This window comes from Choristoneura fumiferana, chromosome 8 (assembly GCF_025370935.1).
Source record: "Choristoneura fumiferana chromosome 8, NRCan_CFum_1, whole genome shotgun sequence".
NCBI lineage: Eukaryota > Metazoa > Arthropoda > Insecta > Lepidoptera > Tortricidae > Choristoneura > Choristoneura fumiferana.
In genome coordinates, this window is record NC_133479.1 from 6,401,566 (window position 1) to 6,423,509 (window position 21,944).

Below are 21,944 nucleotides of genomic sequence, written 5' to 3' on the forward strand. Positions count from 1 at the left end.
GTATCGTACCGTCCCTCTCACTCTTCGTATTAAATAGTATAAGTGTCAGAGGGACCGCACAACACGAACTTCGTGTTTCGAGTTTCATAGTAGCCCTGCTGACAAACTATTTAACTAGTACGAGAGCGAAAGGGACGGTACGATACGAACTTCGAGTTTCGTAGTAGCCTGTAGGTCTCGTCTCGTGGCCAAGCTTGTGACCAGTTTATTTTTAACCCCCGACGCAAAAAGAGGGGTGTAATAAGTTTGACCGCTATGTGTGCCTGAGCGTCTGTCTGTGGCACCGTAGCTCTTAAACGGGTGGACCGATTTGAATGCGTTTTTTTTATTATTTGAAATTTGGTTTTCTAGCGATGGTTCTTAGACATGTTTTATCAAAATCGGTTCAGCCGTTTCAAGATCATCAGCTCTTTTGTTGCTGCGGTAGGAATCTTAGACGCATAATGGGTATTTAGGGACTTTACTTTCAAACATATTTGGGACCTAAAATTTGAAACACCCATGTATGCTATATAACTATGCAAGATTATGGAATTCTCGGACTGATTCTGCAGCCAGGATATCCAGAGCACTAATAGGTATACCATTTTAAAAACCATGAAATAAAAACAAATTAAAAAACCCCCGACACCAAAAAACGCCAGCAAAAATAAAAAAAAAACGCCCGAAAAAGTAACGTGCTGTATGGCACTAGGCAGTGTAGCGACCCTTGTGCTACCTTCGAATAGAATCTACGCAACTGATGAATGCAATCTCTTTCTTCGGACTCAACGACCTGGAGAGGATCCTCTAAACATTGTGATCTCTCCCCACAACGGAAGTACCTGCCTAATGTTCTATCATAGAAATAATACATGCATGGGGGTATCTTTCTTTATTCAATATAAATAATAACACGGCACGATAATTCTTTCATTCATTGTCTTGAAGATCACTAAGCTCAGCGTCTCTTATAACTTTCGCTAGTTCAAATTTAGTATTGATTTGAGTTCTATGTGATAGTCCCTTGAAAGAATGAGCTAATCCTAGAAAAAATAAGTCTACACGGTCACAATTCACTTGGACAATGCCAGATTCGACGTTGTTTCGCGTATGTTTAGTATAATTATCATTATCATTATTCGTTTTATCACATGGGCCTGATTTTTTCCTTTTTAGACTTAAGAATTTATCATTGCTATTTTCAAACACTGTTACCTCGAAATTTTTAAGAACCTCTTCACTTAGTCCGTTTTCTGTATCTGGGGACTGTAAATCATTGTCAGATTCATCGTTATCCGATATTATTTCTTGCTTAATGCTGAGAGATGTTGGACTCTCAATTGAGAATGTTGGAGTCTCAATCGGAAATGCTGGAGTCTCAATCGGAGAATTTGGAGTCTCAATCGGAGATGTTGGGGTCTCAATCGGAGATGTTGTTGCCTCAATAGGAGATGCTGGAGTCGCAATCGAAGACGTTAGATCTCCATTCGGAGACTGCGGAGTGTCTTTTCCTGTGTCAAGGAAACTCATGTCTTCAGCCCATATCCAATGTGCTAGTTTTGCTTTCCTATTTCCTTTCCCAAGTCTTGCATTTTTGCATTTTCTATAAGTGTCTTTCAAATTTTTCCACCGATTCTTCATGACTTCAACTGAAAAGGAAAAAAAAGAGAACTTGAGTGGAAATACACATCAGATATATTTTCATAAGAAACTAACTAGTCGGATCAATCGGTAAACCGCGTACCTAGGTAATATTAAATATTAATAGGTATTATTGAACCAAGTTAAACCAACTGAATTATAATAATGTAACCCAAAGCGAGAACATTTTCTGTGAAAAGGTTCCACAACGGAGTTGAAGAAGAAAAATATTGTGATGGATGCGGGGCACTTACCTACTGTAAGAAAATTCTGTCATCGGTCAAAAATATTCGTGATAGATCAAAAAAAAACCGAGCAAATGCGAATCGGACGCGCGCACCGAGGTTTCCGTACACATTTATAGGTATGTATGTAAACGGGAATCGTGTCTTCAAGATATTTCTCGCTTTTTCCGAGTGATTTACTATGTCCAGTGTTTGCAGAGCCCTACTCTTAAGCAAAATTGTACGCAGTGTGGGGTTAGATTATATTGGTTATTGATAAATATCAATACATAAATAAAAAATCAAGATTTTCTAGTTGGTTGTGTTATAATAGCTACCTTTATACCAAATTTCAAGATTCTGAGTTCACGCAAAGTACCCTTTTTGCGGAAATTTGCAGCATAAACGGCTGCATCTTTTGATTACGTTGACTTAGAGTTTGATTTTTTCACAGCTACAAGGGACAGTAGACCTCAGTATTTGATATAAATTTCAGCTTGATATCTCCACGCGTTCCCGAGGAAAAGGGTCTTGACAGACAGACAGACAGACAGACGGACACAAAGTGAGCCTATAAGGGTTCCGATTTTTCCTTTTGAGGTACGGAACCCTAAAAACAATCATGATATATATACATACCTATATATTTGGTGACCTGTCGTTTCGCCGAGTTTAATTCGCAGATTTTCGTTTCGCAGACAAGTATTGGCAGATTTTTCTTTTGGCCGAGCAAAGTTAGGCATTGGCGTAGGTACCTATCTAGCTGGGCTGGATTGGATTTTTGTGTGAAGATATCAGTATTATAGAATATCAAATCAGTAGTCCAACATCCTGGGGTGGGCAATAGACCATACTGGGCCCTTGAGCTTCTGAACTTATTGGTGACTCAGGTCCCAGATGCTGATGTATTCGCTGACCACTGGCAGTCGCAAAGGCAGTCGCTTCTCAATAAAATAAGGAAATGTTTGTGTATGTCTGTTTAATGCAGTTATTTATTATGTATCTATCAATTACGTACCTACCTAAGTGTTTTGTATGTTTAGCTAGTAATAGAGACGCATTGGTGTATACCTACTGTAAGTCTTTATTATGAATAAATAAATTAATAATTAAATCTGCGCACAAATTCATCGGCGTACGTTACTCGGCGAAACGTTGTCTGCCAATCAATATAATCTGCGTAAAAATTGTCGTCGAATCATTAGGTAACCAACCATATATTTTAAATACTTAAAGTAATACACGCACCAAAGATATATATTGTAAAAATTGAGTAATATGTGTAATTACCTAATCTTGTTATTCGGCGAAAGAAATAAATACATAAAAATCTGATAAGAATTGTTATAAAAAACCGGCCAAGAGCGTGTCGGACACGCCCGAAATAGGGTTCCGTAGCCATTACGAAAAAATTAAGTACTTAATATTTTTCCAAGGATTTCGTATTTTATACGGAATCTTCCAACTTTAGGTATATTTATACCTTAGGCTACTATTTACTCAAACTACTAATAATTCTCAATCAAACTTAGCCGTTATAGTTTTTCTTGAAAGTTTGATATACCTATACTACCATCCTGAATTTTTTCAAATTTTTCCACCCGATTTTAGATTAATGAAACACTTTTGCACTTTAAAGTTGAATATTTCGCAAACAAATCACTGAATCGAAACTGATCGTCTTAGCAAAACCCCCAATGGTTTTAAAATACCTCAAAATCACCCTCACTTTACGTCTGTGGGAGGTAGGCTAACAATATTTTTTTTTAATTTTTTATTGTACCATTTTGTCGACATAGTTTACATATATATCCGTGCAAAATTACAGTTTTCTAGCATTGATAGTTCCTGAGCAAAGCCGCGGACGGACAGACAGACAGACAGACATGGCGAAACTATAAGGGTTCCGTTTTTGCCATTTTGGCTCCGGAACCCTAAAAAAACACGCACGCATCAACTCGTCACTCACTAGCGTCACGCACTATTATTCGCCTTAATTTCGTATTTCACTTCACACTTACCATCTTCATTTACTTCTATTCGAACCTCCTTCCAGGCTCGTAATGTGCAAGTTTTGTTTTTAAAATTAGGATGACTAGACAAATAAAGCACTGGCCGCTTTTTTATAGCTTGTAATAGTTTTTCTGTTAAAGTATTATCCATTTTAATCAAAGATTATCGAATCGTAACCACACCGTGGCCGAAACACAACTGGTAACTGGTATGCGTCGTGTCGTGACGCAAAGATTACTGGTCCGAGTGAGGGAGATAGAAAAATAGGGTTAGTTTAGTGTGTTAGAGCGGGCTATTTCGCTTCGCCTGGCTCCGTCGGTTTCGCTGACGATACAGCAATTCGCAGCGGAAGTGTTGTGAGAAATCAGTCGGGCTAACTACGAAAATCGAAGTTTGTATCGTACCGTCCCGCTGACGCTAATATAATTTTATACGAGTGTGTGAGAGACGGTACGATACGAACTTCGATTTTCGAATTTCGTAGTAGTCCTGCAGGGTTCGTTCGTTGACGCAATAATGAATGGTAGTAGGCTAAACTTAATCTTCATGTTATGATACCTCGCAGGTAGTTCCTTGGCTTTTTACTTAATATGAGCAGTATAATTTTTAATCATTTACTATAAATAACCTGCTCCTTATTTGAAGTCGGTTAAAAAATTAAGAAATTTGTCGGGAAACATGTAAGTACAGGTATGTACTGTACCTAACTAATGGCATGGCTAACAAAATTACTATGGGTGAAGTGTTTTAAATTGTCAAAGATTACTATTTTCAGTAGGTATTAGGTATGTAATCCATACTAAACTAATATTGTGTTCACGTCAAAACGGAGAGACGGATCGACGTGATTTTTGGCATACATGAAGTTCATGGGCCAGAGAGTGACATAGACTACTTTTTATCCCGGAAAAATACACAGTTCCTGAGGGAACTGCGCGCGATAACTGAATTCCACGCGGGCGAAGCCGCGGGCAAAAGCTAGTCCATACTAATATTGTAAATGCGAAAGTGTGTGCGTTTGTGTGTTTGTCCGTCTTTCACGTCGAAACGGAGCGACGGATCGACGTGATTTTTGGCATAAAGATAGTTTATGGGCCAGAGAGTGACATAGGCTACTTTTTATCCCGGAAAAATACACAGTTCCCGAGAAAACGCGTGCGCGTGCGCAGGGCGAAGCCGCGGTCAAAAGCGAGTATAGAATAGAAGTTTAAAGACATTTCATTGTGCTATCAAATAATGTACTTGACGAAAAACGCACACGCACAGCTTGGCACTACAGGCCTCTTCTCATAATGAGATGGTTCAGACTGTAGTTGCCGTACGGGCCCAGTACGGATTCGGAACTTCACATACCTACATCAATGAATTGCTTCGCAGGTGTCCTCGATCTATGTTTTCCTTCACCGTAAAGCTAAGTGGTAAATTTCAAATGTAATTTCGCAAAACTCAAAAAACTGGGAGGCTACTACGAAAATCGAAAATCGAAGTTCGTGTCGTGCCGTCACTCTCACTTTCTTATTAAAGCGTTTCTTATAAGCGTTGCGAGACGGCAAGATGCGACGAAGTTCGAATTTTGCACTTCGTAGTAGGTACAGCAGGGCTACTACGAAACTCGAAACTCGAAGTTCGTGTCGTGCGGTCTCTCTCGCTCTCGTATTAAATAGTATAAGTGTCAGAGGGACCGCACGACACGAACTACGAGTTTCGAGTTTCGTAGTAGCCCTGCAGGGCCTAGTGCGAGTTCGGACTTGAACTCACAATCCTCGGTTTGAGAGGCCAAAGGTCAAACCACTAGGCTACCACGAATAGCAAATAAATGACTTGCCTAAATTTATTAACACTGTTTTTAAATATAATGAAATGTCATAAAGACACAGAAGAGAGAGAGTATGTACAGAAGGCATAGAAGAGCAACTTAAAGAAAACCGCAACACGGTTAAAAGTAATGTACATATTGTAAAGGGTGGAAAAATCTATGGGCCCTGGAAGGCAACTACCTCAAATCCTTTAGTTAGCTAATTGTACTGAAAGAAAACATTCCTTTATTTTTAAAATGAAACAAAACTGCATTAAAAGATATTCTAAACTTCGCGTCTCTCACCCGGGAATCGAACCAACTAAAATTAAAAAAATAAACACGCTACTTTATTATACGAATCGATAGGATTATTGTTCAGGATAAAATTTGTCTACCCGTAGAGTAGACCCCCCGAGTTACCCCTCTGGTTGTTGAGGCGCCACTCCACTGGAAAGCTTGAGAATCTTAGGATTTACCTAAATGAGGTCTCATTTTAATTATAGTGTGTATATTAGTATTTTGCATAAAAATCCATAAAATAGCAATTTTCGAAAGCCATTGAACTAAAATAACTGTTTATCCAGGAATAAAATTCAAATGGTGCCAATGACTCCTTTCTGATCGAACGAAGGCTAATAGTTAATAGTGATCAAGAATTCGGCGGCAACTTGTTACACCGAAGATGGCACACGGTGGCATCGACCGGTCTCGCTTTTTGCTCTCCACCTGCCCCAGCGCAACTTCCCAACCTCAGTCATACTTCCAAATGCAACGAACGAGCATCGATCGCGCTTTGACCACCGCGCGGGAATGAAATCGAAATTCTAAAATTTAAAATTCGTTTTGCGTACTTTTTTTTTTACAATTCAAATTTAGTGTTTGTTCTTTTTTTTTAATTGTGGAAACAATGAAGTTCTTTGGCAGCATCCCTAGTGTAGTGATGATGTCGCTGGTCTTACTGGCCAGTGCGCAAAGGTCGTCGAATAACCTGCATAGAGACCTCGGTAAGTAAAAAACAAAAAACTAGTTTAAGTCAATAACATTATTTTTCAGGACAGAATATTGAAACGTATTGTTTTCTATTTATAGACCATTTTTCGACTGAATGCGACGTAAACAAAAGTTTTAAATCTATCCACAACTACATAAAGTTGCACACAAAAATATTTAAAACTTTATTCAACTCTACCTATCTTACGCGCTCATTTAAGCAGTGATACAGATTCACTCTCAGAAGGAGTCTCAGTCAGAAGTCTCAGAATGCAATAGCCTTGCAATGGAGTCGTGATTATTTTTGAAGCCTTAAGCGATAATTTATATAAGTATTGCTAGATCATTTATAAAAAGTATATATTATTTTTATAAAAAGGTACTAAAATTTAAATAAAGCGTGACAGCAATCACATTGACTATATTAACGCTCTGCACATAAACAATAAAATATAATTATGCAACGGATATGTCGGTTCAGTAAGAAAGACAATAGTTAATAGAAGGCTATAATGTAAATCATAGTGCTCTAGATACTTGATACCTACTTACAATACCTACTAACGCACTACTTACGTATATCCTAGAGCTGCAAACATAGCTCACCATAATATTTAGGAACTTATTAGTTTACATTGTTTGTTAACTTTTGATAAGGCTACTGATTCGAAACTTGATAAAATAAATACTTATACACTTTTAATTAGGCACATTATAACTTGTTTCGTAGTTATTGTCATTATGGCGATTATTACAATTAAACATACTGACGTTGTTTCATTACTTAATGGTGTCGAAAATTCAATTGTTCTAATATAAAAATTACCTACCTATCACACTTTTTGTTATTAAGAAACGATTGATTTCTAGTCTAAAAAAAAACTTTAATCAAAACACACCACGGAAATTTCCACAGGCTTACTTATAAATTCTTACTGGCCACTGTTACTGGCAAAAAAAAAACAATGACTAGTGTAATGTAGACTAAAATTATCTAAAATGAAAAACTTAACTAGATAGCCAGTATTAACCCACTTAAATGCAGGTAATATCAATTACGAAGTGAAATTAATGCTAAACGGTGGTTTTTTACGATGCGATAATGAAAATGTTGATCGTTCATCGCCTAACCTCTTAAGTAATACACATTTTGAGTCGTCCAGCATTACGACTTTTACTTTTTTCTGACACTGACAAGCTGTGGGTGCGATTTCTCTCGGAGCTATTTCACTAATCGATTATTTTAAACGTAAATATGTTTCCTGGATTGAAAATACCTATCTAGATAAGGTTTACATACATACATACATACATACATACTTACATACATACATACATACATACTTACATACATACATACTTACATACATACATACATACATACATACGTACGCTCAAATAAATGAGATTCTTGACAGAGTTCTAGACCACTAGATTTATTTTCTTCCTTTTAGTTTTTAAGGCAGTCGGGTTTTTTATTTTTTAAATTTAATGTTTTTTATTTTATACTTTTTGATATTTCTGTGAAAATAGTACATTAAAAGTATTATAACCCATATATATCTAGAATGGGCTAATTATTAGCTTTCATTTGATTCCCATATTGTTACAATACAAAATATTTTTTTTTATTCCTTCGCCATATTTTTTTTCGCAGACGCCATATTGAAATATTATATACTCTATGTCACTCCGACAGTCATGACGAATCCAATAATACCTCATATGTTACAATCCGTCTAGCCGTTTAGGCTGCATCGAGGACCAAAGAAATGGACATACATACCCACACACATAAATACATACATACATATATACTTACATACATACATACATACTTACATACATACTTACATACATACATACATACGCTCGAAAAACATAACCCTCCTTCGGGCAGTCGGGTAAAAAAGCAAAAGCTTCTGGGTGCTCCCTTGGGGTCAGTATTCGAATGCGCATAATTTTCGGATATAGGTACGCGCCAAATGTGCTCATAAAATGACTGATTATACTGACTTTTAAGTATTAATTATAAAAAATATATATGTTTGTTAGTATCTCGATGCTGGTGAAATACTCGTGTCACCCATAGTGTGGAATATTGCTGGATGGATCTTATTTATTTTTATTTTATTATTTTAAGAACACATACAGTCGTACATTAATGAGTATACAGGAAACCAAAAACAATATAAAGACCTCGAGGTTCATAAATATTCATAGGTACTAAAAGTTATTTAAAACTAATGTGAGTACTTAAATAAATTAAAAATCAACAAAACTAGGTTTGGTGAAAGATAAATGTTGATAAAAACACTAATATACAAAATGTTGCCTGACTAATTTCTTGAGAGTAACAAGCGAACTCGCAAATGGGTCAATATCATACAATTGTTCATTAATTAACCGAGGAACTCGCCTGAAAAAAGTGTAGTTAGTACGGGCAAAACTGGACGCAAGGAGGGACATGGAATACTAAAACTTATACTTTGTAAAAGATCTGGGCACCTAATTTCATTTTTCAAGATTTTGAAAAAGAACATCGAATCTAGATAAAGACGCCTATTTTTGAGTGAAAGGAAATTAAAATATTTTGAGGATTGTAATGAATTATCAAAATCTAAAGAGCAGTGTAGATTTTCGTAAACAATTTTTAGGTTTAAATGATTGTTTTCAGATGCGGAAAAAATCACAGCTAAGTAGTGAACATCTATATTAATAATTTCGTCCAGGGGTACGGTAGACTCGAACGAAATGCACATCAAATTGAAGAGCGTAAAAAATTAGTCGATCCGAGTCGACAACATATATCCGCAAAATTTGGATTATGGAGAATTTCGTTAAATTCTAATGGCACTGACAAACAAACCGCAGTCGCCATCTTGGGTAGTTAATAAACGTTCCGTTTCATACTAGCTAGCTCTTAGATACGGCTCGCCTTCAACACATCGCGTGCGTCACGCCAAAAAAGTATCCATTACAAAGAACTGTGACTCATGTGACTGTGTAAAACGAAACGTCTTGCCGGAAAACTTGAGTGGATCTTATCAAAACTCAAAACTATCACCAACTAACTACCTTCAACTATAACTGTCTTCAGTTGTTGACGTTTGTTTCGCGAAAATATTGTTTTCGACACTTTGTTTACATCATGCCGAAAATCGTAAGTATTTCATAAAAAAATCTTTCATTGGTCGTTTTTCTGTCTTCGTTTAGTCTTTTGTTTGATGATAACTATATTATTTTGTTAACAGCCGAATCTCCTTGCATTCGGTAAGCATTGTCACAATTGTGGGAGTATTTTCAATATAAACTTGAATAAATTACTAAGTATATAATGGCGTTGCAAAGTAAACATGTCAATCAAACTCATCACATCAAAGTGGCGTTAGTGTCACGTCATCACGTGTCACAGGTGTCACAGGTTTGCATTTCGTTCTCCATTGTGACCTCTTAAGGCCCCACACACGGTACGATTCGTCGATTTTCATCAGATCGATCGTACAGACGAATCGTACCGTATATGGGGCCCTTTAGGTCTAATTTCTTTGATTATGAGACAGCGACATCATATGTAGTCGGTTCCAAAGTACTGTCACTGGCACATTATTTTTAAATTTAGAACATGATTTTAAGAAAATTTGATTGAATTCCATTTTTTAATGTTTGACAATTATTTTAAAACAATAAACAGTCATTCGCTGCAATTTCTCACGATGGAGGATGGAGTGGACATTGAAAGAAAACCGAATAGCTGTTTTAGCATTGCACCGCTGTGGCTGTGGGCACTCGCCAAGTACCATTTTCAAGTTGCTCAAAAATTTAAATATAACGCTTAGGTTTGTGTACCGTACTATTGATAGGTACAATGAAGTCTCCAGTGTTGAGGACAAGAAAAGAATTGGCCGGCCTCGCTCCGTACGAGCACCAGCAGTGATCAAAGCGATCAAGGCGCGCATAGCAAGAAATCCTGTCCGAAAACAGAAGTTGATGGCTTTGCAGATGGGTGTCAGTAGAAAAACCGTCAAAAAGGTTTTAAACGAAGATCTTAGTCTACGCGCGAGCATACAAAAAACAGAGTGGGCACTTACTTAATGTCCGTCTAAAAACAATAAGGCTTAAAAGATCCCGGAAGTTGTTAAAGCGGTACGCGAAAAATCGACACCGTGATATCCTCTTTACAGACGAAAAGATTTTCAATATTGAAGAGAAGTACAATAAACAGAATGATAGAGTGTACTCTGAAGAGTATTCTCTGATCTTATTACGGGCCAACTGAGGTTCATTTTTGCGAAAAAGGGGTCAAAATCAGTGCGTAAGTGTACCAAGAGACGGTTTTGGATAAGCATGTCAAAGATCTGCCCAACACACTATTTTCAGGACATAATTTTGTGTTTTAGCAGGATTCTGCGCCAGCACACAAAGCCAAGACCACTCAAGCCTGGTTTGACCGTCAAAAAATCGACTTTATAAGACACGAAGATTGGCCTTCCTCCAGTCCGGACCATAATCCTCTGGACTTTAAAATTTGGCAGGTCTTAGAGGGGTAGGTCTGTGCGAAACCCCATAAAAATTTGGAGAGCCTGAAGTCATCTTTAAGAAAAGCAGTCGCTGAAATAGACATGAAAATGGTGCGTGCTGCAATAGACGACTGGCTGCGCCGATTAAGGGCCTGTATTAAAAACAAAGGAAGTCATTTTGAATAAATTTAAGTAATTTTAATTCATTATTAAATGTACTTTAAATTGGTATATAATTTATTAAAAACTGATTGGTACTTTTGTTATTATCATTATTTTCATTTGTGACAGAACTTTGGGACCGACTACGTAGTTATTTGGGCAAATAAGATTTAGGAGAAATATCTACTGGTGAGTACCGATACGTAGGTTAGCCGTTAGTGTTTGTGATAATAATTAAGGCTGGGAATAAACGTCAGATTTTTCGATAAGTACGACAGTCTTTACTGGCAAAAATATTTTTCAAACATATTATTATTAGTCTACATTTTACCCGAGCGAAGCCGGGTTTTCATCTAGTAATGAAATAAAAGGAAAGTAGCATAGCCATGTATGTTTTAAAAGTTAATGTTTGATTATCGATCAAAATACTGAATATTTGCCTCGCATTAGAGTTGGCAAGCACCAGGTGCGGGTGGATGCAAGTGGCGAGTTGTCGGTCATTGTGGCGTTCTAAAGGGAGGCCAGTGTTCAGCAGTGGACGTCATTCGGCTGATGATGATGATAATGAGATGATGCCTCGTTGTACTCTACAATGCGGGTGGCAGACACGCTCTTAGCTGGTTTTCTTTTTCTAAAAATATTACATTATCACGATTTCAAAAAGTGACCGGGTACTTGCAAAAATGCTCTCGGTATTTTTACCCGACTGTGAAGAAGGAGGGTTATGTGTTTGACGCGTATGTATATGTATGTATGTAAGTATGTATGTATGTCTATTCCTATGTCCTCTCGTAACTACTCAACGGCTTAACTGATTTTGATAAATGATACGTCATTGGATTCGTCTTAACGACGAGAGTGACACTGGTTACATTTAATTCTTAAAAAATCTAAATGGCGGATTTTTGGCACCAAATTGTAAGTTTTCAAAAAATGTTTCTTATTCAAACCTATCAAGTGGGGTATTAAATAAAAAGTAAATAATTAGCCTATCCTAAAAATATATGGTTTATAACCGTTTTAATATACCATTTTCACAGAAAAGTGTGAAATAAAACTAAGTTAAAAAGATCAAAAACCCTACTGCCTTAAAATACACTAAAAAGAAGAAAAAAAGCCTAGTGGGCTAGAACTTTGTTAAGTAGCTAACTTAAAGTTCAACAGTCCAGACCCATTAGGTAAGAATTTTTGAGCGTCACGATTTAAATGGGTCCCGACTGTTGAACTTTAAGTTAGCTACTTAACAAAGTTCTAGCCCACTAGGCTTATTTTCTTCTTTTTAGTGTTTTTAAGGCAGTCGGGTTTTTGATTTTTTTAACTTATTGTTTTTTAAGTAAATTTTCTTTCACTCAATCTTAACCTTTTACATAATTCGAAAGGACTAAAAAGAATAAAATACACAAGAGCTACAAGAATCACTTTAAATTAATACTCTTACTTTGTTTAACCCCATACCTATACATAAATGTATACTTAGGTATTAATTCGAAATACAAGTATACCCTCAGTGTCATGTGCCAAGAGATCCACAGTTATAGTCGCCTTCTAAGCACCCGACTTGTCTAGGTGCTCAAAATTATCTGAAAACATAACATAACAATGATATAAAAATATGCTTAATATTATAAATGAATACATTTAAGATATGTTTCATATATATAGATCTAAAGTAAGTACATAGTACCAACTCAAAATAATACACCGTTAAAATTTAAAGGCCTAAATTAAAATGCTGTATTCTTTTGGGTTTATGCCCTTTTAATCAAGATGTGCGATATCCATATAACACTGTAACTTAAGTTAAATATCTATTAATAAATAGTGTGCCATAGAATAACGTTCAGAATTTAAACATTCCACATATGTACTTACTTACATCTAAACGATAAAGTTTACTTATACCTAGATACTTAATTTAATCTTGCACACAACTAAGAATGCAAGCTATGCACAAAATACAAGGTGCTAAACAGTATCTCCGGTATACTAATTACCACGATAAATTATTAACACCTCAAATTACGTGGCAATAGTGGCATAATGGAGAAGCCCACAACTATTTAATTGGATAATATTGGCTATTATAATTAGTGTTATAAACTCTATTAGGTATTATGTAAAATAGGAAAATTTGCTGCATAAACTTTCTGCAATAAAGTGCAATTGGAAAGTTTTTGACAAATTACTTGTCCAAATTTGAATACTATAAATCAAAAATGTTGTTACATCAGGACGGCTAGCACATCGTTACGGTGTCTAGTTTTTAAAAAGAAACTGAAGATTTTTACGTCTGTACCTAATTAACTGGTAGTTTATTTAAGCAAACATTTAATACATCTGTTCGTTCTCGTTGTATTTTACTTTACCATAAAAGTATTATTAAAATAGTTAAAATTATTAGTCCTCGAAGATTCCATCCACATTTACTTTTTTTTATTCACAACGTTCCTCGCTTCCCGCCAATTCAAGAGTTGCCATCATCGAAAAAACCTTAATATTTTTTTTCCAATCAGATAAGCACAGAGTGAGAAATATTTAATGTAACATAGCTTTGCCTGGTTGAGTAAATAAATATTAAAAACAATACAACCACTTTGTTTGTGATAAATATCATATGCATGCATACGGACCTGAACAAAATATGCAAATAATCGATTACGCTCGCCAAAATAAGATAACTTATTATAATAATATCTTACTATCAAACAAAACAAAAATAATTGGATTACCTACGTTAGCAGTTATAGGATATATACATGTGTAAGTGTATAATTATCACAACAACGTGTGAAGTGTCATAACTTTGGTGAAAGAGCTCATTAAATGCGGAACAATTTTAGCTACAACAACGTGCTACCATTATTCTGAGGAAGATGTAAAAATTATACAATGTTTGCGTACCTACACTTACAAAATTAATCCTACTTCCTAATTAATAAATGCGAATGTGAGTATATTTGTTGGTTTGTTACCGATTGTAATGAAATTTGGTATTCAGAACTTAGTTTGAGACACTGACAAGGACATGGATAATTAACATAGGTTAGTACAGTATTAACAGATGAAGTAACGGAAAACAGTTACCTACGAAAGTTTGCGAGTGTCTGTGTGTTTGTTATACTTTCACGGTAAAACGGCTAGATGTACCTATGTTTATAAAATTTGGTACATACATAGCTGGACTTATAGGCTTATTTTTATCCCAATATTCCCACAGGATCGGTTCGTGCGCGTGTAAACTCCTGGAAATTGAATGCCAATGAATACTATTATGTGGCATAGGTCTCTGGTCATAGACCTCCACTGTTTCACGCGAACGAAGTACTTAACTAGTTTTCTATAATTTTCTATTATTACGTGCTTCTCAAATTGTCTAAATATGCAAGTGGACGAGATTCATGCAGTGTTGCTATAAACATGTAACTAATTATGATAATTATGACATAATTTTTCGGCTCGTAAGCAAAGGTGCTAGGTTCCGTCCTCTCGAAAGCGACGCGTGGAGAAAGTTGTCTCACCTCTACTTAGCTATAATTATTATACAAATATTTAATTTGACGTTCCGCCTCGAGGAATTTAAGATTCGACGAACTCGCTGTCCCGTTCGTAAACAGTGCGAGCGAAAGTGACAATCGCTGTTGAATGGTCACTATTACGATATAAGGATGTTGTGAAACATGCCGGTAGCTTAATTTAGGCTGTATTTGCCATTGTTTCTGTCTAAGATAGCCTTATTAATCGAGTAGAGTTTGTGTAAGTAGGTAATGTTACATTGTCAATGTTGGCAATGTACGAGTAATCAGCAGCGATTATAGGTAAGTAGCTTTCGAATACGCGCGACTGCAAGTTGTCACTGAATCGCGGGGCTGACACTATTTTCCGGCACGGATATTTTGTGTACACGCCCATAGAAACTCTTGTCAGTGAAATATCATGTCGGTATTTCCATGTCGGTATTGTACGGCCGGGAAAAGTGTCACCCAATGGCGGAAGACCCAATTTCAGTTTCGATTTCAGTTTTAGCCAACCGAAACCGTGTTTCATACTAAATCCTTATTCGAGGACGATTGTAGTATTTTTTTTTAAGTTTCTTTGATTTTTATTTTTAACCCCCAACGCAAAAAGAGGGGTGTTATAAGTTTGACCGCTATGTGTGTCTGTCTGTCTGTCTGTGACACCATAGCTCTTAAACGTTAAGAAGCAATGAAAACAAAAATATATATTTTTTTGTATGGGAGCTCACTTAATTTTATTATTTGTTGTTGTAGTGGCAATAAAAATATACATTGTGTGTAAATAGCTGTCTATCGTTACGATTATCGAGATACAGTCCTATGACAAATAGACAGACGGACGGACAGGGTAGAGATAGTAATAGGGTTCAGTTTGTGCCTCTAACTATCCTTAATGTAGATGTAACATAAGTCTCCGAGATTTTACCGAACTTTAGAACTTATAAAAAGCTTGACTCACCATTTAGGTACACTCACAAGTGAAAATAACTGATCACTTTCACGTTCACGTAAGAAAGTGACCCTATACTTTGCTCGCCACCATATTTGATACTATTAGATAAACTCATTCATGAGTCTCATTGTTATCTCTACTTACACATTGAAAACTAGTTCACATAATTTTAATGAGCATTTAAATGTTTGGGCTTTAAATTAAGAATGACAGGCAGTTGTCGACATGTTCAGATATGATCAGCATCTGTTATAGTGGCTACTAAATTGTACGAAGGTTTTCTATGTGATTTTTATCGTGACATGATGTGGTGCCGAAAGTAGATAACAGATCTTAAAAGGCACTTTAAATGTTTTCTAAAGTGTTGTAGTGTGTATTAGTTTTCTCTCTTCATTATCGAGGGCTATTATTTACAATACATTAATGTTTTATAAAAGATACTAAGTTAAACATACTCATTTTAATGTTTTGGGTGACAGTCACATACCAGAACGTTGTCTAGCAGATACAGAGCATATCACAAAGCCGGAAGTCCTTAGGTACATCTGTAGTTTTAGAAATTATTTCAGATATTTCAACTTTTTATTCAGTGAGCTAGTAACTCAAACATTTTAATTAATCCGTCAGATTATTAGAAAATATTGCACACATATTTTTTTAGTATTCCAGTTATCGAAAAATTACAAATAGTAGATGGGCCGAACATGGGTTTCACTGAATACGAATATTCGGCATACTTATTTGATTCTTTTACGTAAACAAAACAGGGGTACTAGGGTTTAGGGTTTAGGGGTACTTAATTGATTGATCTCTCAAATGAGTATCTATAAAATGCAATTAGATACTAATTTATTTATTTATTTTTATGCTCTCGTTGTACAATCTACTATTTTTTACTCAGGAAACTACTCAGTTGAAATATTAGTACTCAATTTAGTATATTTGGCACTAATTCTCTATTATACAATACGTATTTACTAGAGACTGACATAAGTAGCAATCATTATTGTAAATGTTTAAGTGTTTGCAATATTTTGCAAGATCCCGTCGCAATATTGTAGTTTGTGAAATTACAATTACACATTAAATTGTACAAAAACAGGGTAATTAAATAAATCTAGAGCGTTCTTAATCATGGAGCTGTAACTAAATTTTGTAACGTACGGAAAATTTAAAGGTGCCTACATACTCAATCGCGAATATTCATAACTTAGCTAAAGTAAAATCTTACAAGTTTTTAAAAGGGGAAAAATCGGTCGTGCTTAGGTACTGAGATTTTAACCAGTACCTACCAATTTCATAGCTTGCTGAGTTACTACCATATATAATGCCAGTAAGGTCCTGTGCTAGCTGCAGGGCTACTACGAAACTCGAAACTCGAAGTTCGTGTCGTGCGGTCCCTCTGACACTTATACAATTTAATACGAGAGCGAGAGGGACCGCACGACAAGAACTTCGAGTTTCGAGTTTCGTAGTAGCCCTGTTGGTGCGGGTGCACTGCGCGGGCGCACGCCTGCGCGTGCGGGTGTAGGTAAAATCCGTGTCACGGAACGCGTGCAGTTAGCCACAAAATAAATAATAGTGGGTACAACAGTTAGCGCTGCTCATGCTATTTTTCAATAGGCCATACTATTATTTATTCTATTCCAGCTAGCTATTCCACCCGCTCCGTGCAAACCACGTCAGATAGTGTAGGCCCTATAAGTGTAAATGTGGATTTCATCCGCGTCTTGGGCTGTATAATGGAATGGCATCGTAAGTCGAGCGGCCTTAGTTGCTGCCCAGGGTGCACCGGCACAAACGACCCCCCCCCCTACCCCCCAGGAGGCGAACCAACGCTCGAGCACACGAGGTTATCCAATTGACACCCCCTTCAAGGGTCAAAGCACGTGTTTACTAGACAGTATCGAAAGCATGTCACTTTTGGTGTGGCCTTGGCGGATCATACATTACAGGTTCACCAATACCTACATAAAGGTCATACACATATGCAGAGACAAAAGTGACTTAACCATTACCTGACCTTCTCTTTTGACCTTCCATAGACAAATGAAGATCGCTCGATACCGAACACCACGTATGAATGAATCGCATAATAATCGAGATTAGATCACCCTGTAGCAGCTTTTGTTAATGACCATGCCTTAGGCTTTGGAATGACAAATGAATATGAGTAATTATATCATTTGATAGTGTTAGCGTATTAGTTATCACGCATTTTTATTTCGGCCATCTACAGTAAATTTTGTCTTGTTTAAAGTCAACAGAAAACATAAGTTCAATTTTTTTTATATCAAAATGGCGAGACGGATTCGGATGAAAGGTATGTAGATTAATTGGATCGCTATGACAAAACATAGGCTATGGTGGTCTAGCAGTAGTTTGACTTATGGCCTCTCAAGCAGAGGATCGTTAGGTCAAATTGGTGCAGTCAAATGTGCGAAATTACATTTGAAACTTACCACGAGCTGTACGTCGAAAGAACCTGCACAAAACCTTCGAGCCATTGGAATAGCGTGTGTTTCACTTTTGTTGACAGTTTTGTTGTTTGATTGACAAAAGGAAAAATACACGTGTTCAATATTTTCTGGTAATCTAATTGACAAAGTAAATAAAATAACACTTTTTATCCAGGAAATTATCCAATTATAATTCTAATTATAATTTAATAAGAGTATACTTAAATACTTTTTGAAACAGCGGGGCTACTACGAAATTTAAAAATCGAAGTTCGTGTCGTTCCGTCCCTCGGACACTTGAACTGTTTAATACGAGAGTGAGATTTTCGAATTTCGGAGTAAGCCCTCAGCTTGCCTTTTCCTTTACTCTATTTTAAACATGCGAACATCTAATCCTTAGTATTTAGTGTCAAAAATAAAGATTAACATTGCGTGACTTATTCAATTTAAATCTAGATTGCTTAAGTTTATGTTAGCCTTGAGAATGCTTTTTAAAACAGTAAGGTGAAGTCATGTGTGATTTTCGCAATGTTGGTCGCAAATTTATAAATTATTATTGGTAAGTCGGACATAGATATTGCAACTAACATGTAGTTGTAATGCGTCCACGGGAATTTATTATTGATCTTTTGACAGTTGTCATAGAGTACGAGTATTTTAGAATTTAATTTACGACTTTCTGTTGTTTTTGCCGAACATCGACGGCGAACTACTAGGCACTGTCAAAATTAATCGTCATGTGACTGACGGAGAGAGCCATGTTTAAAAAAAACACTCAACAGGTTGAATTATACCATTTCCATTATTTAGACAACTACCTACTTATAACAGCTATTCGAGCAGACCTATGTATGTGGGTATATTTATTATTGGAACCATCCGGGGAAGTGCAGAGCTTGGGTTAGTGTATCCTGGGTCAATCAATCAGTTGATGATTTTCTGGTCCATTTATGCAACACCATTACCCGATGGCTAAAACGTAACCGTTTGGCCTCTCCAATTTTTACGGACAATATTTTTTTCAAGAAAAATCTACTTATTGTCTTTGGGCGAGCCCATAGAAGATGCCATTAATGAAAAACCAGTAAAAATAATGTTTAGGTGCATTGCATAGCATTGTGGAACGCGGATAGTATTTATAGATACCTCAGTGTTTACTTTGTCTTATTTAAGCTATAGTTGATCGTTCGAGCTTCCAGGTTTTCGAGAAAGGCACTTTCTCTTGGCCCTAGTAAATGTTGTAGAGCAACAGTGATTTAACTATAGATAGACGATAATCCTTATCACTGATAATTCAAATATAACTATGTCGAATAAACTTGAAGGTACATTTAACCGAACGACGACCGATTAGACAAGTGGTTAGAGAACCTGACTATGAAGCTTGAGGTCCCAGGATCGATTCCCGGTCGGGGCAGATATTTGTATAAATAATACGAATGCTTGTCCTTGGGTCTTTGCAACATTTTTAAAAATCACCGCCACTTGAATGCTACGGACAATGTTGGTATGATTACCTACGGTAGTAGATTTTTTTTGACATTCATAAGTATTAAATGTTATTATAACGGATAACTCACGTCTTATACCGAGTTTAGCTCGACTTGTTTCGGGCTATTTCGTAGCCCTTCCTCTCAGGAGCATCATCATAAGTCAGCATCAGCATCAGCGTCATTCATAAGTGCTTGTTATAGCCTAAATTGAATAAATATATTTTGACTTTGACTTTGACTTATTACTTTAGACATTTTTATTAGGGGGTGTAAATTTCTGAGCTCCACTCCTAATTTTTTCAGAGGGATCCTTTCGACTCCCATAATTTTATAAGTCATTATGTAATTTTTGTCATAATTATTGTTAATAATGTGTGTGTGTGTGTGTGTGTGTGTGTGTGTGTGTGTGTGTGTGTTTGTGTGTGTGTGTGCGTGTGTGCGTGCTGTGCTGTGTGTGTGTGTGTGCTGTGTTTTTTTTATAATGCATAACTTCATAAAAAGATAAGTATATTTTTTTTGCGTAAATTACACATATGAAAGAAGAATCTTAAAATCCTATGGAGTTTTTAGAGGTTCCTCGAATATCACACACCTGACGCATTAAACGCGACCATATTCAAAAATACGTACCAAATTGCAGAATCGGTCGTAATTAAACGAGCATCTAGTGCAGGCCGGGTTGCACTTTTCAAGGCAAACTTTGTATGTAATAATGAAATTGCAGTGCTGCAAGTCACTAGTGACGGCGAGTTCATTTCTGAGATAAGGTCTTTAAGCCAGGTCTCCACTGAGCGAGCCGCCGCGCGAGGCAAGCGCATGTGGCATGATTTTGTTCGACATAGAGCTCAAAATTTCACTGAAAATGGATGCCGCGCGGGGCGGCTCTCTTAGTGGAGACTCGGCTTTACAAGACAAGTTACAACCCAGTCATGACTGCCTGTGAGCAGCGGCCCAGGCGGTGCGGCAAGCGACTTGGGTTGTAACTCCTGAGAAAAAATATTATTTCAGAATTAGATTTATTTATCAGAAAGTATTGGACATGTATTTTTATTTTGTCAACAACACAAAAAAGACAAAGACGAAGCAGTCAAAGTTCGGGAGTAGGCACCCGTGACGAAACGCCGCGCCGTGCTAAAAACGCGGAACCGTAGGTATAATATACTCGAACATATTTTTTTTGTTTAATTGACAAAAATAAAAATATGTGACCAGTATTTTCTGATAATATAACTGACGGATTGATTATATTTTCTTAGGACACTTGGTTATTCTCTAGAAATTTACATAAGTACAACCATATGTACATACACACATACATATATACACTTTCCTCCTTCGTGCAGTCGGTTATAAATAAGCAAAAAAGCTGTATTTTTTTTAACAGAAACTTTTCGGTTGACGCTTCATACTTGTGGCATATAAAGTGTACTCGTATCCCTGACTACAACGTGGTATTTCTACATATGATCGCGACAGACACGTGCTACTTTTCACTTATTTGCCGATTCAAGAGATTATAAAGTGTGGTAATTGATTATTAAACAGGTTGTGCTCCCTTTAACGGATATACAGACACTAAGCACCTACCTAGGGTGATTTAAGAGGTGAATACTGATTAAGGCTTCGAGAACATGAAGATATGCTTTTACATGTCCTTAAGTTAATTCAGAAGAGTAAAGTATTATGAGCTTGCATTTTTTAACCGACTTCAGAAAAAGGAAGAGGTTATCAATTCGAGTGTATTTTTTTAGTATTTGCGACAAATTGATGACAATTAGAGAATTCGAAAACAGGAAAACACATAAATAGATTTATAAATACAAAAACAAAGAGGTATTTACTAGCTGAATACGGTCAATGATGCTCTAAAATGTATGTATGTAAACTCTTTATTGCGCGTAAAATATTTTAGTTAAAACATCCGACTTTGTCACTTCAAAGTTCAATATCTCAAAAACGGCTTAACCGATTTTGATGAAGCATGTCTAAGAACCATCGCTAGAATACCTGAATTCAAATAAAAAAGCCGCAATCAAATCGGTCCTCTCGTTTAAGAGCTACGGTGTCACAGACAGACACACAAACTGTCAGACAGACATAGACAGACACACATAGCGGTCAAACTTATAACACCGCTTCTTTTGCGTCGGGGGTAAAAAATATAGGTGTAGAGGCGATAATGCCACCTATTTGCT

The 21,944-nt window shown here is 36.5% G+C and overlaps 2 protein-coding genes across 5 annotated transcripts in view; one reads left to right on the forward strand and one right to left on the reverse strand.

The window, feature by feature from the left end:
- Positions 1–855: 855 nt before the first annotated feature.
- LOC141430003 (uncharacterized) lies at positions 856–4,059 on the reverse strand. 2 transcript variants are annotated; one of them, XM_074090534.1, is made up of 2 exons: positions 3,869–4,059; positions 856–1,631 (listed from the first exon to the last, which is right to left on the reverse strand). In XM_074090534.1, exons 1-2 carry the CDS (start codon positions 4,008–4,010, stop codon positions 913–915), a joined length of 861 nt encoding a protein of 286 aa, XP_073946635.1. In that variant the 5' UTR covers positions 4,011–4,059; the 3' UTR covers positions 856–912. The 2 variants fall into 2 exon arrangements, with proteins under 2 accessions (XP_073946635.1, XP_073946636.1); XM_074090535.1 differs by lacking the exon at positions 3,869–4,059 and adding an exon at positions 2,487–3,548.
- A 2,339-nt stretch (positions 4,060–6,398) lies between these two features.
- Positions 6,399–21,944, forward strand: part of LOC141430235 (C-type lectin mosGCTL-1-like) — a 95,482-nt gene continuing 79,936 nt past the window's right edge. The window contains exon 1 of one of the 3 annotated variants that reach the window (XM_074090839.1): positions 6,399–6,662. In XM_074090839.1, the coding sequence (XP_073946940.1) occupies positions 6,566–6,662 (97 nt within the window). In that variant the 5' untranslated portion in view covers positions 6,399–6,565. The remainder of the gene's footprint in view (positions 6,663–21,944) is intronic. The other 2 variants (XM_074090832.1, XM_074090838.1) reach the window with 2 other exon arrangements.